Source organism: Falco cherrug, chromosome 4, assembly GCF_023634085.1.
Source record: "Falco cherrug isolate bFalChe1 chromosome 4, bFalChe1.pri, whole genome shotgun sequence".
Classification (NCBI taxonomy): Eukaryota; Metazoa; Chordata; class Aves; order Falconiformes; family Falconidae; genus Falco; species Falco cherrug.
In genome coordinates, this window is record NC_073700.1 from 82202271 (window position 1) to 82216478 (window position 14208).

The window sequence follows — 14208 nt, forward strand, 5'->3', positions numbered from 1 at the left end:
AACTTCTGTGTAGAGTTTTTTCAAAATGCATGCAAACTGACACAATTTATCTTAAAGAAAAACATAGAAACATGGAATAAAGATCTACACAATGTTTAGTAGGTTTGAGAACTGGTATATTTTTTAAGCTACAGAAACTACTGAATTTAATTAATGACATATTTCCAATAAGGATAAACTCTGTTCACAGTCAGAAGAGCACAAGTATATTTGAGAACACACACTGACAGCTTGTCTTTTTTTCTGAAGACACGGCAGGTGCAAAGCTGGGCTGTGAGATGCACAAACAGGCAATCACCAAGCCATTTACTGGCCTCACTGTACCAAAAAAGGCAATGATGCAATACTAAGGATGTAGACAAATATACATTCTGCAAACAGCTGTGTCTGTGTAAGAGGTTACAGCCTAAAAGAGTAATTGGCTCCCTGACAAGCTTATGTGAAATACAGCAATCTCGAAAACATTACGATAGGTAGGGACCAGTTGTTTCAGTCAATTAGTCCAAGAACATCTCAACTCTCCCAAGTCTCTCTCCCAAATCCTTTATTATATTAAACAAAAATGTTTAGTATATATGTCATTTAATTTAGAAACTCATTTTAAACTCTGGATCAGAGCTTTCCTTACTCATCACCAAAAAGCACTCCATGCGTGTTAGGCTGTCTAGTGCTGGTCATTGGTACTCCTGGGCTCTGCTAGCAGTGCTGCCCACAGGGGTGCTCTCCAGTCTGCTTCAAACAAAATGAGCCAGGTTAATAAAATTCTACGGTTTAAACCGCTGAAGGTAATGCTGCAGATATGCCTGGGAAGGACTCACCACTGACAGAAGCAGAGAAGTTAACAGCAAAGATGGAGCACCTGACAGCAGGTGAGAAGTACTAGTATCTTTACTAGGCACAGCTGGATTTGGACTTGCCTGAGGACACAGCATAATTGAAGCCAAATTTATAAAACTGCATTAAAACTGATGCAGTGAGAAGACTGTAACTCTCATGTGGATTAATTATCCTAACTTTTACTGATTTAGTTCCACTTACTTATCAATGACAAACCAGATTTTAAAAAAAAACTAATTAGACCAAAGAAAGACTGTTCACATGGACAGTCACTGCCATGAACGGAATTGATTTAGAAAACCCGCTTCCAGAATCAGGTTTGCCTGCTGAAAACCCTACCAGCTCCTGCTGCACAGCACCACCCTCTTATTGAAATTGTTTACCCTACTCTGACTGTTTTACCTACAGAAGACTAGTGAGTTATTTCAAAACCTGTTCTCACAGAGCTGTGAGGGCTGCGACCTTTGGCAAAATGTGGGAACAATTAGCGGTGCGTATGGGACAGTGCAGCCAGGAGGGTGCTTTTGGAGAGAGGGAGGAACGGGAAGGTGAGTAGGTTCTGTCTCTTCAGGCTTGTTACCTATTAAAATCCTGGTTTTAGTAACATGCCTTGACAGGTAATGTGTTAAATTGGCACAGCTATCTGCTGCAGCCATGGTTGTGACTGCAGGTTCAGTAGAGCCTGAGCCTAGAGCCTGACAGCTCTTGGCTGCCCTATTGCCACTCACTTGCCTGTCTCTCTGCCTTAAGCAAATACCTTTTTGCTCCCACAGAGAACTGAAATAACTCCAAACAGGATCAGATGAGCACCTGACCCAACGGAAGAGAAAGGGAGGACAACATAAATGAGTACAGAAGGGCAGAAGTGCAGTAGCCAGCAGTTAGGTTGGTTTAGGGGCATGGTATGGCACAGCAGCTTTACTTGCCATTTAAGCAGGTTCAGTGATTCCCCTTCCAGTTTGGCCCCATCTGCTCATCACTGCCCTAAGTGTGGTGGTTACCAGCCCTCAGACCTGCCAGTTTAATTGCATGCATAGCCGCTCCCTGACCTGGCTCTGTCAAAATGAATACAGCTGAGTTTAAACACCTCTTTTATAGTTCTTGGGGAGCTTTTGTTTCTGCTTTTAGCTGGATCACTTTGTCAGGACCAGGTTAGGGAGCAATTAAATGTGCAGTTATGTTGGCAGATCTGAGGGGGCAGCTGGATCAGAAGCAATACATCTGACCATGCTCTAAATAAACATCTGTCCAAAGCCTTAGTCACACAGATGTGGAGAAAAAATGTACCTAATAAGCCTTGAAGTGAAAATATAACTTCTGGGAAACTGCATGTACCAGATTTTCTTCTAAGACATGCCACCACTAATTTACGAGATTATAATTTTCTGTAGTCATACATGGCGTGTCTAGTAGATACTTCAGGAAACCAGGACATACTTTAAATGGCTACATCCATGCAGGCAAGTATTTGTGTTCTGTCAAGACACTGCCAGCTCCACAAGGTTGTCAACTGCTTGCACCAACTTGAACCAAGAATATTTTAATCAGCTCTGCATTCTAATCAGTGCTGCTATTAAGAATGGAGAACCTCCGGTTTCAGATTGCAATTCAACGTATGTTTTAAAGCAGGTACTTCAGTAATGCTACAAAAGAATTGGGTATTTCTTGTCCTGCACCCCTGACTGCTTTTTTCCAAGCCAATCTCTTGTACTAGCCCAAAAATTTGCACAACCATGAAGACTGATAAAGGTTAATATGATGGGGTGGGGGGGTGGGGGGGGGGGTGGGGTGCTGGACCTGCTTCCTGGGCCACTTCATCATAGGGCAACACAAATGCTGATGCTGGCAAAAGGGGAGAGAAGGTGTAGAGGCAGGAATGAGCAACCAGAAGTACAAGTCAGTCAGAGGTGCTTCATTTGGCAGCAGTGGTCTACGATGTATATGGAACTGCCTCTTCAATCTAACTTCTGGGTAAAATCTAGATGACGTACAAAAATATTAATACACTGCTCTACAGCAGAAACAGGATTTGTACTCCTTTGATTCAATCATTGCTGATGTGCAGATACCTTAAGATGCGTAATAGTGTGAACTAAACAAAAAGCATTTTCTCATTCTTTTCTGATGTTCAACAACACTTCAGAGAACTCCAATCTCCTGTTTCAGAACCCAAAGTAAATAATGTATTAATATGGTAATGTTCTCTTTAGAAATGGAGAAGTTGCAGACTCGACTGAAAAAACTGTTAGACAATATATATATACACACTCACACACTGTATGACTGTGTTGCAGAGTTGAACACTAAAAACTGGCAACTGAGCATAACCATAAAGAACAGAGACTTTCCCAACTAGTTTGAAAACGTACCTACCTCGGATCCCCCAAACACATTTTGGGTTGATTTATGTTCTGCTGCTTTAAAAGAAGAAATGGGTCAATATAAAATAATGCACATACTTGCATAGTGGATATTTATACCCAAAATAAACTTTCTCTTGGGAGTGTATTTTTAAAGCAGCATTTCAAATCTCCTGGCAATAGTTAGTTAGAAAAGTTATTTATTTATTTAGAATAAAAGTTCTCAGAAATTTTTCAACCACCAACATTTAGGATGATGGGAGTAAGCTTAGTAATTCCAGTTTCTCCCTTTCCCACAAATTACTTTTCATTGCATGTAACATTGAGTATTCACACATGCAGAGGAATGCATAGTATGCATTAAGGCAGAGAGAATTATATTTAAGAAATACATGAGCTATTTTACAAGAAATGCTGTGTATGCACAAAGCAATTCAACTTGCTACATGCTGTTGAGTCTAATAAGCCTAAAAACAAAACACATTGCCTTGCCCGATTAGACTTTGCCTCTTGCGCCTACATTTTTAGTATTTGACATACAAATATCAACAATTTATGGATTTGCATTTTCTCCAACAATGAAGTAAGAAACACTGAATAAATACTGTTTTCCCTCAAGATATGCAGTACTTCTGTTATACAGACTGTGAAATGGAAAAACATACTTAGAGGTTGAATATGGTCTGTGACTCCTAATTTTTTCATTAACGTAAAGACCTCTTTGCAACGATGCATCTGAAGCTTCATTCTAACTAATATACCGAAGCCCACCATTTTAGATTCAACCACAGATTTTTTTTAAGGAAGTGGCAAACCATTGCTGCTAGTTGAGAAAATGAAAATTAGTCCCTGGGAGAGGATACAATCAATGGTGTGTTAATCTAACCTTCAGCTGTTAATGATTTGCACTACTATTTCCCCTGATGCTGCGGGTTCTGCTGAAATATTGTTTTAGCAGTTTCTGTCAACTTTCCCTACCTTTTTTCTGCCTGAAAGGGAAAGACTGAAGTGAAAGTCTTAGCAACAGATTTTGCATTTGATTTTTGTTTCCTTTTTCCCTTTCTTTTCTGACCCAGTTCTTTCACACTATGGATGCAGAAGACAGAAATGCAAACTGTTCTAAGTTTTTGTTTCAAGCCTTTTTAGCCAGTCTATTATTCACAACTCCTCTTACAAAATAGTTGTTACACTGAGCAATCACCATTAGAATTGTGATAGTAACGTGATTAAATAATTTAGGAAGTCTGTATTTTGCCTACTTTTTTCACATTCAGTCAGAAAGTTAAAAGCTTTACAGAACTCTTTTTTTAAAAGAGCTGCTGAAGAATGTCTTCTGTTTCCAGCCACAAGAGCTGCACAAGCAACCTGGAAGATACTTCTTGTGCTGGTGTAGCAATGGATAAGTGTACTGATCCTGCAGATTTGCCTGATTTTGCAAACTTTGTGTCCTTAGGGATCATTTGGCCTACTCAGTTGAAACAACCTTGCAAAATAATTCTTATCCAAAAGAAAACTGCATAGCCCGCAAGCCAAATTCTGCAGTGAAGTACTGAGTGCCAAAATAATAAAAGTACTCAGCACCTTGCAAAGCTGCGTTCCACACACACACCACTAGTTTTCTCAGCAAGCATTTCTTCCAGGAGTAAGTGCATTTGAAGCATTTTAGTATTCTTAAAATAAAGCCAAAAAGCGTCGCAAAACCATTCAAAGTTACTTTACATATATCTCAGTCCCTTTGTTTAACTTAACCAGTCCTGAATATTTCAGATGAAAAAAAAATATTTAGCATGGTAAACTAGTCAAATGTGTGACTGTCTAGAAAATCTGGGTTAAGTTGAAGAAGCAGTATTTGAACTATTTCAATACTAGGTGCATGCAAACTAGACTAAGCCTTTATCAGGGTTGTGTGTTGGAGCACATAAGTCTAATGTATTGATATATATTATTACAGCTTAAAATATAACAAGAAAACAGATGTTTCTCCTTCAAGATTATGCTCAAAAGTCATATTAAAAGCAACAAAATGGTTTCAACATAGGTTGTATACTAGCTGCAAAAATAGCTTCATGAAATTCTCAGCTATTATGTTTGAATATTTCTCATGCTAAAAGCTTATGCCTCTTATTTGCAGATATATGAAGAGTTTGGGACAGTGTCTCTAAGTGACATTATTTATCTACCATACCCCTTAAAAGGCTTTGCCCATGATACTTCCTGCTAACATAATCCACCACAAGCTGTCTTTGTACCTAATTTAAAGGCACAGACACAGATGCTTTCAAAACTTTCCTTGATTTTAAAATTAAAAAAAAAAAAAAAAAATCAAGTAAATGTCAAACATTCAATAGATTATAAAGTGACTGATTTACACATTTTAGAAAATGGGTGCTACTCACCAGAAGGGATAATTTTTGTGTTACTGTGCTCTTTTAATGTGTTTTATCAATACCTGGATTCAAAGAAGATTTCTAGTGAAATTTACAGTGACAAAAACCAGGGATCTCTAAATAACAAAGACAACAATTCATGGATTCAAACTATTTCAGGACAACCAAATGTACAATCTATGTATTTCTATGGCCAAGCATAAGAACATATTCCCTATGAATGAGGAATGTAAGCCACAGAATCCAAAAAATATTTGGGGATGAAGGATTGCTCAAAGGACCTGGAATATATAAAGGGAGGAACAAGAAGCAGAAATAGAGAACAAATTACTTCATTATTTGGCACTGATATAGTAGTTTCTGCAGTATGGAGTGTACTTGAGACATCAGCACCAAGAAGTCTGAAAAACTGCAGAGGATTCAGAAAAAGGACTGTGGGAATAACTGAAAGACTTGAACATACACCATATAGTCAAATTCAAATAACAAACTTTTGTTCATGTAATGAACAGATTATATGCAATTTGATGGTAACCTGTAAATTCATACATTGGGAATAGAAATGTAATCCCATTCTAACAGAAAAGACGTAATAAAATCTATCATCTGGAAACTCGTATCATGCAAAGGCAGATCTCAAACATGATATTCCTTAGAAATAATTTGACGTCCTGAAAAACACTTAGAGAAACTATATAAAGAATTTTCTGGATTCCCTGTTACTGGATATTTAGTAATCTACACTGGATATTGCTTTAAAACACAACTCTGTTCACTGTGAACTAATTCAGCTAAATCTTATGACCTTTACATTGGAAAGTAGATCAGATGACCATGTTTGCAACAATTCTCTGAGGCACTGAAATCCACTGAAGTCAAACACAGGATTATGACAGAGTTCAAAGAACTTTTGATCACATGCATATTCACAATTCTATCAATCTGGTTATATGCACACTTTTTTTTTTTAAGGCTAGTGAAAATAATGGATCTGGTTTTTTGGTTTTGTTTAGTTTTCTTCTTCCTGAAGTTTAATGAAAGAAAACTCAGATTTCAACATATAGTCTAACATAAGATATGGTCAAGTCACCTGAAGACCCAGAATCAGCAAAAGGTAACAGCCAAGATCAAATATAAATTAATATACCTGGAGCTGGAAAACATCCTGCAAGTATCATATTTAGCCTTACAGATTAGAAAGGTATTTACACTCTTACTTCATTTTAGTGAAGTAAGATCTAGATGCCTTTTTTTAATCTTTTTAGGATAGCAGTAACAACTTCAATATATGTCTCTCTTCTTCCTTCTTACTGATTAAAAAAAGAGTCTTAAGCTAATATAACACACATACTTACTCTGGCAGTCGAGACAGGATACCTAAAGAAAGAGAACTTATGCCGTCATTGATCCGACCTGGCAGTTTACGCTTCTGAACCCAGCTGACAGCAAACTCCAGCCCAATAAAAGTAATGAAGAACGGAATACTCTGAAAAACAATTTGAAGAAAAGAAGTCACAACACAAATAGAATTAGCTCAACCTTTCCTAACAGCAGTTTATTCAGCCAGATACTTCTTGGTTTGGCTGGCACCTCAGTAGCTGCTACTATGATAAAGCTCCACATGGACCTTACAAATCAGAACCACCAAGGTCACCATTTAATCCATAACACCAGCATAAACCCAGTGCACTAAGCTCTTGCCGTATTATCTTCTTTTGTCTCTTCAGCACATACATTGTTAAAGGGCATCAAAACTAAACACAAAGTCTTTCCAAACTCATATTCTCATATTCAAGTAAACCAGTGAGAGCAGCAACATTTGTAGACTCCTCTAACCACAAGGTAAAACAGAATCTGCTCTCAATTTGATACGCAAGTGGTTTTTGAATGTGTTCAGCCACTGAATTTGGCATCCAATAATATTATCTGAAAGGCAAAACGAGTTTCTTTTATGTTGCCGTGCTTTTTGCTGAAGATAGCAACAGCTCTTCTGTATGCGTTTTCGTCAGAGAACCCAGTAACTACGCAGTCCATTTTGATCTGGGCCATACAATATATTCTCTGCCCAGACCGATCAGGAATCACACAGTGCTCTCTTTTTTATTTTGGGTTGTACTAACTGGAAAATAATTTTCTGCCTTTCTGAAGAGAAATACAATGATGAACGACACTGAAACATCTCACAACACTGCTTTAGTCTAGGTTTCAGTTCACATTGTCTTGTGTCCCAAATCAACTGGCAAGTTGAAAATGCACAACAGCGGAACCCAGTACAGGAAGGTACGGCTGTGCCTAGTTGTAGCTGGTAACATTATAGGCACAACACCATTTTTCATCAGCGGACAAAGATTGTTATAGCTGCCCTCAAATTTTCATCGGCATAGGCAAGAAAAAAAGATTCAATAACAGTAACTGGTAGAGCATATACTCTTTCTTTACTGACACTGGAGTTAATGGAAGGAATGACAAGGCAGCAGCAGCATATCAGTCACTGCCACCAAAATCTAGGCAGCCTGTGGCATGGTACACAGGAAGGAGCAGCTTTACTTGCATCAGAACTCTGTGCACATGAATGTTCCTTCAACTGCCTGCCTGCCTCCCTCCCTCTGTAGAAAACTTTTAAGTGACCTTGGAGACATTCAGACAACACTTCAGTAGTATTAAGGCATAAAATTCCCACCATGCTTTGCACGCAAGACCAGTGAGACTTTCTGCACCATAGTAATCTTCAGCTGCCCCCTCCAAATAACCTGCAAACACAGATTCACAGACTGAAACCCTCCGGACTGCACTGCTGTAGAAGGGAGGCTGCTCACACCTATACAACATTTTGATGGAAGGAGCATGTTGTCTCTGCAAATGCCATTGCGTTTTGGAGGGTGCTCATTTTTGTGGCCAAGCGAGATATGATCTGGGAATTCCTACCAGGCTGGGACACTAAAGAGACAAAGATGGATACAGACCAGATTGCCCAGTCGAAGAAGAACTACGTGATTCAAACCATGCAAGCAGAAAGAGATTTATAGCATCTAGGCAATGTTAAAGTTCATAAACTTCAGCAGCTCAGGGTTAGGTTACAATAACAGATGAACAGAGATTAGTATCAACATGGCACTTTTTAATTTAGATGCCTAGCTTGCTCTCAAAGCCTGGTTGGGATATGCACTAACTGATATCACAAAAAAAATTGAAACCAAGGAAGATCTACAGATAAAGCCTAAACAGCACCCAAGAAAACCAACATGGTAAATCTTTGGATATTTTAAATCAATAATAAATAAATACAAACCAAACCGTACAACCTTCTATTTGAAATCATTTTAAAGCATTCCAGGAAAATATAAATACTCCTTGTTTTGCTCTAAATACAATAAATAATAAACCAAGAGTTTTAATGTAGTTTTCTTAATTGATATAGTTAAAGAACTGATTGTTAACTTATCAAACAAAGGTTGATGACCACAGCTGTACATTCCAGCAGTTATTATAAAGAACAACTAAGGCAAGAAACACTTGACCACAATATTAGGAGCCAGGTCTAGCACAGACTACAGACAGTTTGAAGTTACGGAACAGCAGAAGCTGCACTGTAAATTGAATGGGCTCAGGACAGAAAAAAGTGGGCCGCTTTATTCAAGAAACGAAAATAGTGAATAGGAAATACACAATGCCTGTATTCTTATGTGGCAATTCACTTTACCTAGCAACCTCCCAAACAGTTAACATACTTGACTTTGTACTAATACACACTAATATAACTTCTTTCCCATTGACTTCATTAAATATTTTCTTCCCTCTGTGAAGCTGTGAGACTGCCAAGCATTTGACAGCATTTTTAGACTCAAAAATAGGGAGTGCCATAGCAAGGAGGACAGAGAAACATTCAGCCTTAACCTCCTGCCCATCAAGCAGCTTGCATAAGGAAAGATTTATGGCATACCTCTTCGTATCTAAGACATTACTACCTTTCTCCCACACACCCACATTAAGCTTTGCCCAAAGCAGATCAGAGGGATCAACTATGTCAAGACTAGCATGTTATTATTTATGTGACCATAACACCTAACAGCTATTGTCAAGGAGCAGGATCCTACCGTGTTAGATGCCATACAAACAGAAGGAAAAGGTACTCCCTGTCCCAAACAGCCTACAGTTTAAGGATGAGATGTAAACAGTATAAGGATAATGCAAATAATTCAGAAAAAAAGGAGACAGTAAGACAGATAAGAGTCTCACTGGCTGAACCATTAATTTCGTTTTTTCGCCTTTTTTTGTTTAAGTGAAAATAACAATGAAGACATATAAGGAACTTGTTGAGGATAGGTAGCTCTGCAAGGATTTCAAGGATTGCCCCTACAAACAAAATGGCACAAAGTTAAGAAATAGCCACTGTTGGCATCGCAAGTCAGACACAGAAGATGGATCCTTTCGATACCTTCTGGTCTATAAATGTTTTATTGTCTCTGTTTCCAGTTTCTTTCTCTTCACCCATTACCAGAAATACTTACTGGACATTTGCATTAGCTTGTGGTTTACTTGAATAACTGATCCATAACTTGAAGTCTTACTCTGAGCACTGAGTAAGAGGGGTTCCCTTACAAGTATCCAACTCTTACAGAATGCAAAGGACCCTTTAAAATCAGTTTCTGCCTTACACCCAGTTTCAAAAAATAATATCCTAAGTTGAAACTCAGCATAAATTAATGGGTTTAGTGCAAGTCTTGAAACAGTTTCTATTTTCTTAAAGTCCCAAGTCCTTATAACGTAAGACACTCAACTTTCATGTAAAACTAAATACATAGGTTCTGTGCCTCATTATTTAGAAGTAAAGCCTAAAATATGAATTGAGCGTAAATGTGAACATAATCTTTAGGATCTCAAAAGCATAGAGTAAGTAGAAAAGAAAAACAGTGGTTATTAAGTTGAAAGCTTTCATTTTGGTGCTCTCAGCAGAAGAAACAGTGCACGCTTTTCCCGAGTCTGACTCATGAAAGTTTTTACTGAGCACAAGTGATAATTTCAGAAGATAACAAGGAGCAATGTAAAGTTGTTGTTCATGAAAATTATATTCAGCAAGCAAAAAGCAGCACCCGATCTTCCCATTAGTAGATTATGAAAGAATCAAAAAAGCAGAGCATGCAGAGCATAACCTTGTATCTGTAGCAAAGAGGATGCTCGTGAAGGGACAGGGAAAGCATCAGTGTATGATATAAGAGTCAGGACGTTCTGCCCTTGAGAAAGAAAACTGACATACGCCTTCTCTTCTCTAGGGAGGGATTCAAGGGTTTCAAATTCTACATGACCGAAGCTCACATAAAAATAAATTCTATGATTAGGGTCCAGGATTTGTACCCCTTTTCCCAGAATTTTGGAGATTAGTTGGAGGGGTGACTTCTTCCTGGGAATTTCTAAAGAGTTTTTCTACTAGTCACTGGTAGCTGATCAGCTTGTATTTTAAACAGGACTTGGGGCCTTCACGTACAGTCTGCCAACATACAGAGCGCAATGCAGGGACCAGGAGCTGTCCTGCCTCTGAAAACTGAAGTAATATAACCACAGCCAGGAAGTACACCACACAAGTTAAGCTAACCAACTTACTTTTTTCACAACATCAGAGCTGTTTCACCCACTGCTGTCATTTGCTGCCCAGACGTAACAGCACAGCTGACTAGCTCAAAGGAGTTACTCCTATGAAGTGCATATATTTTGTAAATCACCGAAGTGGTCAACTTTGCAGATCACAAAAAAATATGAAAATCTGAGTGAATTAGGAAGTTCTGCCACCTACCTTACATTGGAAGGTGCATAACCCCACAGCTGTAGCCATGTGATCTAAGGTACTAGAAATACCCTCAACCATCTGACAGGCATGATACATCACAGAGCCAAGATCTACATCCCACTTCTATCAGGTGTCTCAGAAAAAAAACCCAAAACTGTTTAGGAGACACTGATGTAACCAGCAGTTTGTTTCACGCACGCATCATCATTACCATCTTTTACAGTAAATTATTTGAGCTGAGGCTTTCATTTACTACCAGCTCTAAACTAGAAATTTTCTTTTGTTCTATGTTGGGCAGAGCTCAAGCATCCACTTCTGTATTTGTACCAACTCAAGGGATTACCACTCCAAGCCCCTCTGAATGGCTCATCAGGTCACTATTAAATCTAGCCCTGCTGAAACCAATGCATCTGCTCCTCTTGCAATTCTTCCCTAAGCAGTCCAAGAGAAGCTGCTGATCTAGTAGGTCAAATAAGCAAAAGCTGCTGAAGAGGAACTGTAGGTAGTTACCTTCTGCCTACAAACACATGGCCAGAAGAAGAGGCGTGAACACTGCCTAAGCTCAGACCAAAGCCATAGACTTAAGACAGTTATACCGCTAAAAGACTTACACACTGATCTAACCAAGCATCAAAAGATCTGTTCGGGCAACAAACGCACTAGAGGGGGATTCTAGTACACCTAACCCAAGATAGCAATTATATAGGAAAGTATAACCGTAACGGGAAACCTTTTATTTAAGTGTAGTTTTTTGCGAGGTATATATTCCTTTACAAACTTATCACAACAGTGTTCTACAACAGCAGATGCCTGCAGGCACTTTTTTAATCAAAGAAGTATTAAGAATCCTTCCACAAACTTTTACAGATGTGTGCCCAGTAAAAGAAATTCCAGGTTTGGCCAAGGTCTGAGCTAAATATTGCACAGGTCCGCCTGGAGAAGAAAGTCCAGGGATGTTAAGGAATGCTGCTGGCAAGAAAGTGAATGATACTCCATTGAAAATGTGGGAACAGTAAAGGGATTGAGATGGACAAAGAGCAAGCTGGAGGGAGAGATCAGCTGACTGGGAAACACTGTCAAGCTTTAGACAGTCTTCCTCGAACGTGATGCTATAGCTCAGTTGCAAAATGCCTCTGAGGAAAGCTTTCCATCGATCAGACAGTGCATGCACAGTCTGCGTTCACAGCAGCTGTCTGCTTACCTTATCCAAAGGGCAACGTTTGCTGATAACAGCCATCAGCAAGGGAGCTGCCGCATACTACAGTTCCCAGAAAGCTGCTGACGATGCTGCAGTGCTCTGCGCAACCCAGGACACCCCCATTGCAGCCCAACAGCAGCTGCTGCGCAGCGGTCCAAGGGTCACCTGGCAGAGGAAGCAGTCAGAGCTACCAGGACCCGCCTGAAAACTGCAGATCCTCAAGCGATGCTGGACTGAATCCACTTTGACAAGGGCAAAATAGTGTTTATCTGCTGTCTGTATGAAAAGCTCACATTGGTCCAGGTTCAGCAGGAGCTGGGTGCCAAGGTCAGTGCCATAGGTAGGACAGAAGGGTGCAAAGGTGCCTTCAGGGAAGCGGAGAAGCAGGCAGGGCCGGAGGGAGGGATACGCTGCTGCCTGCTGACAAGGGAGCCGTCACCCCTGACCTCTGTACTCCTGCTGTGGAGCTTTAGGAGATTGCATGGCCCCAACACAAATATTTGTTCTCATTTTTCTTAAACAACCTTTAATTTTTATTTTAGATAGATCTTTTTATTTTTCTTTCTTTAACCAAGCATGTAGCACTTGCCTTAATAGCGCAAAGAGACCTGACTTTCTGCTGACTTTGAGAACTATAATAGCCAAATACAGTATCACATTTTCTGGTTTGCTCAGTTCAGTTTGCTGTCCCTGCATCCTGCAGCACCGACAACCTGAAAAACGTTAGCACCAACCCTCAGATGTGTGGAGTGCTTCTCTGAACATGTCCGCTCCTGGTATCAGGAGGAAGCACCTGAGCCTTCATTTAAAATACATCAGAGCGCACGGTTAGGCAGGCAGCTTGCAGAGAGAAAGCCCAGGAATGCAAGCAGTCAGTGCAAGACAAGGTATTTGATCTTAATGTAGGTGCCCTTTCGCGGACATCGTATCCCCCCTGGCCGCCGGTGGCTTTTAGAAAAATGGCACGCGGGAGCTGCGCGCGGGGCTGGTGGGGGGAGGGCGGAGGAGCTGGGGAGGGGGGGAACGGAGGGGGCTCTCACCTTCTCCACGTAGTCGGGCACCTCCTCCACCGTGCGGAAGGCGCTCTCGCCCGGCGACAGCACGTAGAAGAGAGCGCGGAGCTGCTGCCCGGGCGAGGTGGCCGGCGGGCCGCCCCCCTGGCTGCCCATGGCCCGGCCGCGCCGCCGCCGCCGCAGGTGTCCTGACAGCGGGCGGGGGAGGGAGCGCCCGGCCACACCGCTCCGCTCCGCTCGTGCGCACCGCTCCGCTCCGCCCGGCCGCGCCGGCCCCAGGCGCGGCGCAGCGCGGCCGGCCGTGCTTCCTTACCCCATGGCGCTGGGGGGGCTTGAAAGCTGGGTGCTTTGGGGAGAGCCTGGAATTTCTGGCTTCTCTATGGATCGTGCTGCTCTGGAGGTGTTTGGGGGTCTTTGTACATGACATCACACGCAGGCCACTTCTGGAGTCAAGAGAAAGCGCTCACACACCTGCCCACTGCGTGTCCCCGATCCCTTCTCACCCACAAAAACCTCCGAGCAGCAGAGCTCAGGCTAGCCTTTTTCATTTTTAGATGGGTTTCCACACACACAACATTTTGGTCAAGTTTTGACTTCAGCATAAAAAGCAGAATTTTATAAAATTAAAACG

The 14208-nt window shown here is 40.8% G+C and overlaps 1 protein-coding gene across 1 annotated transcript in view; it reads right to left on the minus strand.

Moving 5' to 3' along the window:
* Positions 1-13780, minus strand: part of AGMO (alkylglycerol monooxygenase) — a 192023-nt gene extending 178243 nt beyond the window's left edge. Inside the window, exons 1-2 of the mRNA XM_055709039.1 lie at positions 13605-13780; positions 6940-7070 (exon numbers count right to left, since the gene is read on the minus strand). Coding sequence (XP_055565014.1) covers positions 6940-7070; positions 13605-13733 — 260 coding nt within the window. The 5' untranslated portion in view covers positions 13734-13780. The remainder of the gene's footprint in view (positions 1-6939; positions 7071-13604) is intronic.
* Positions 13781-14208: the final 428 nt, after the last annotated feature.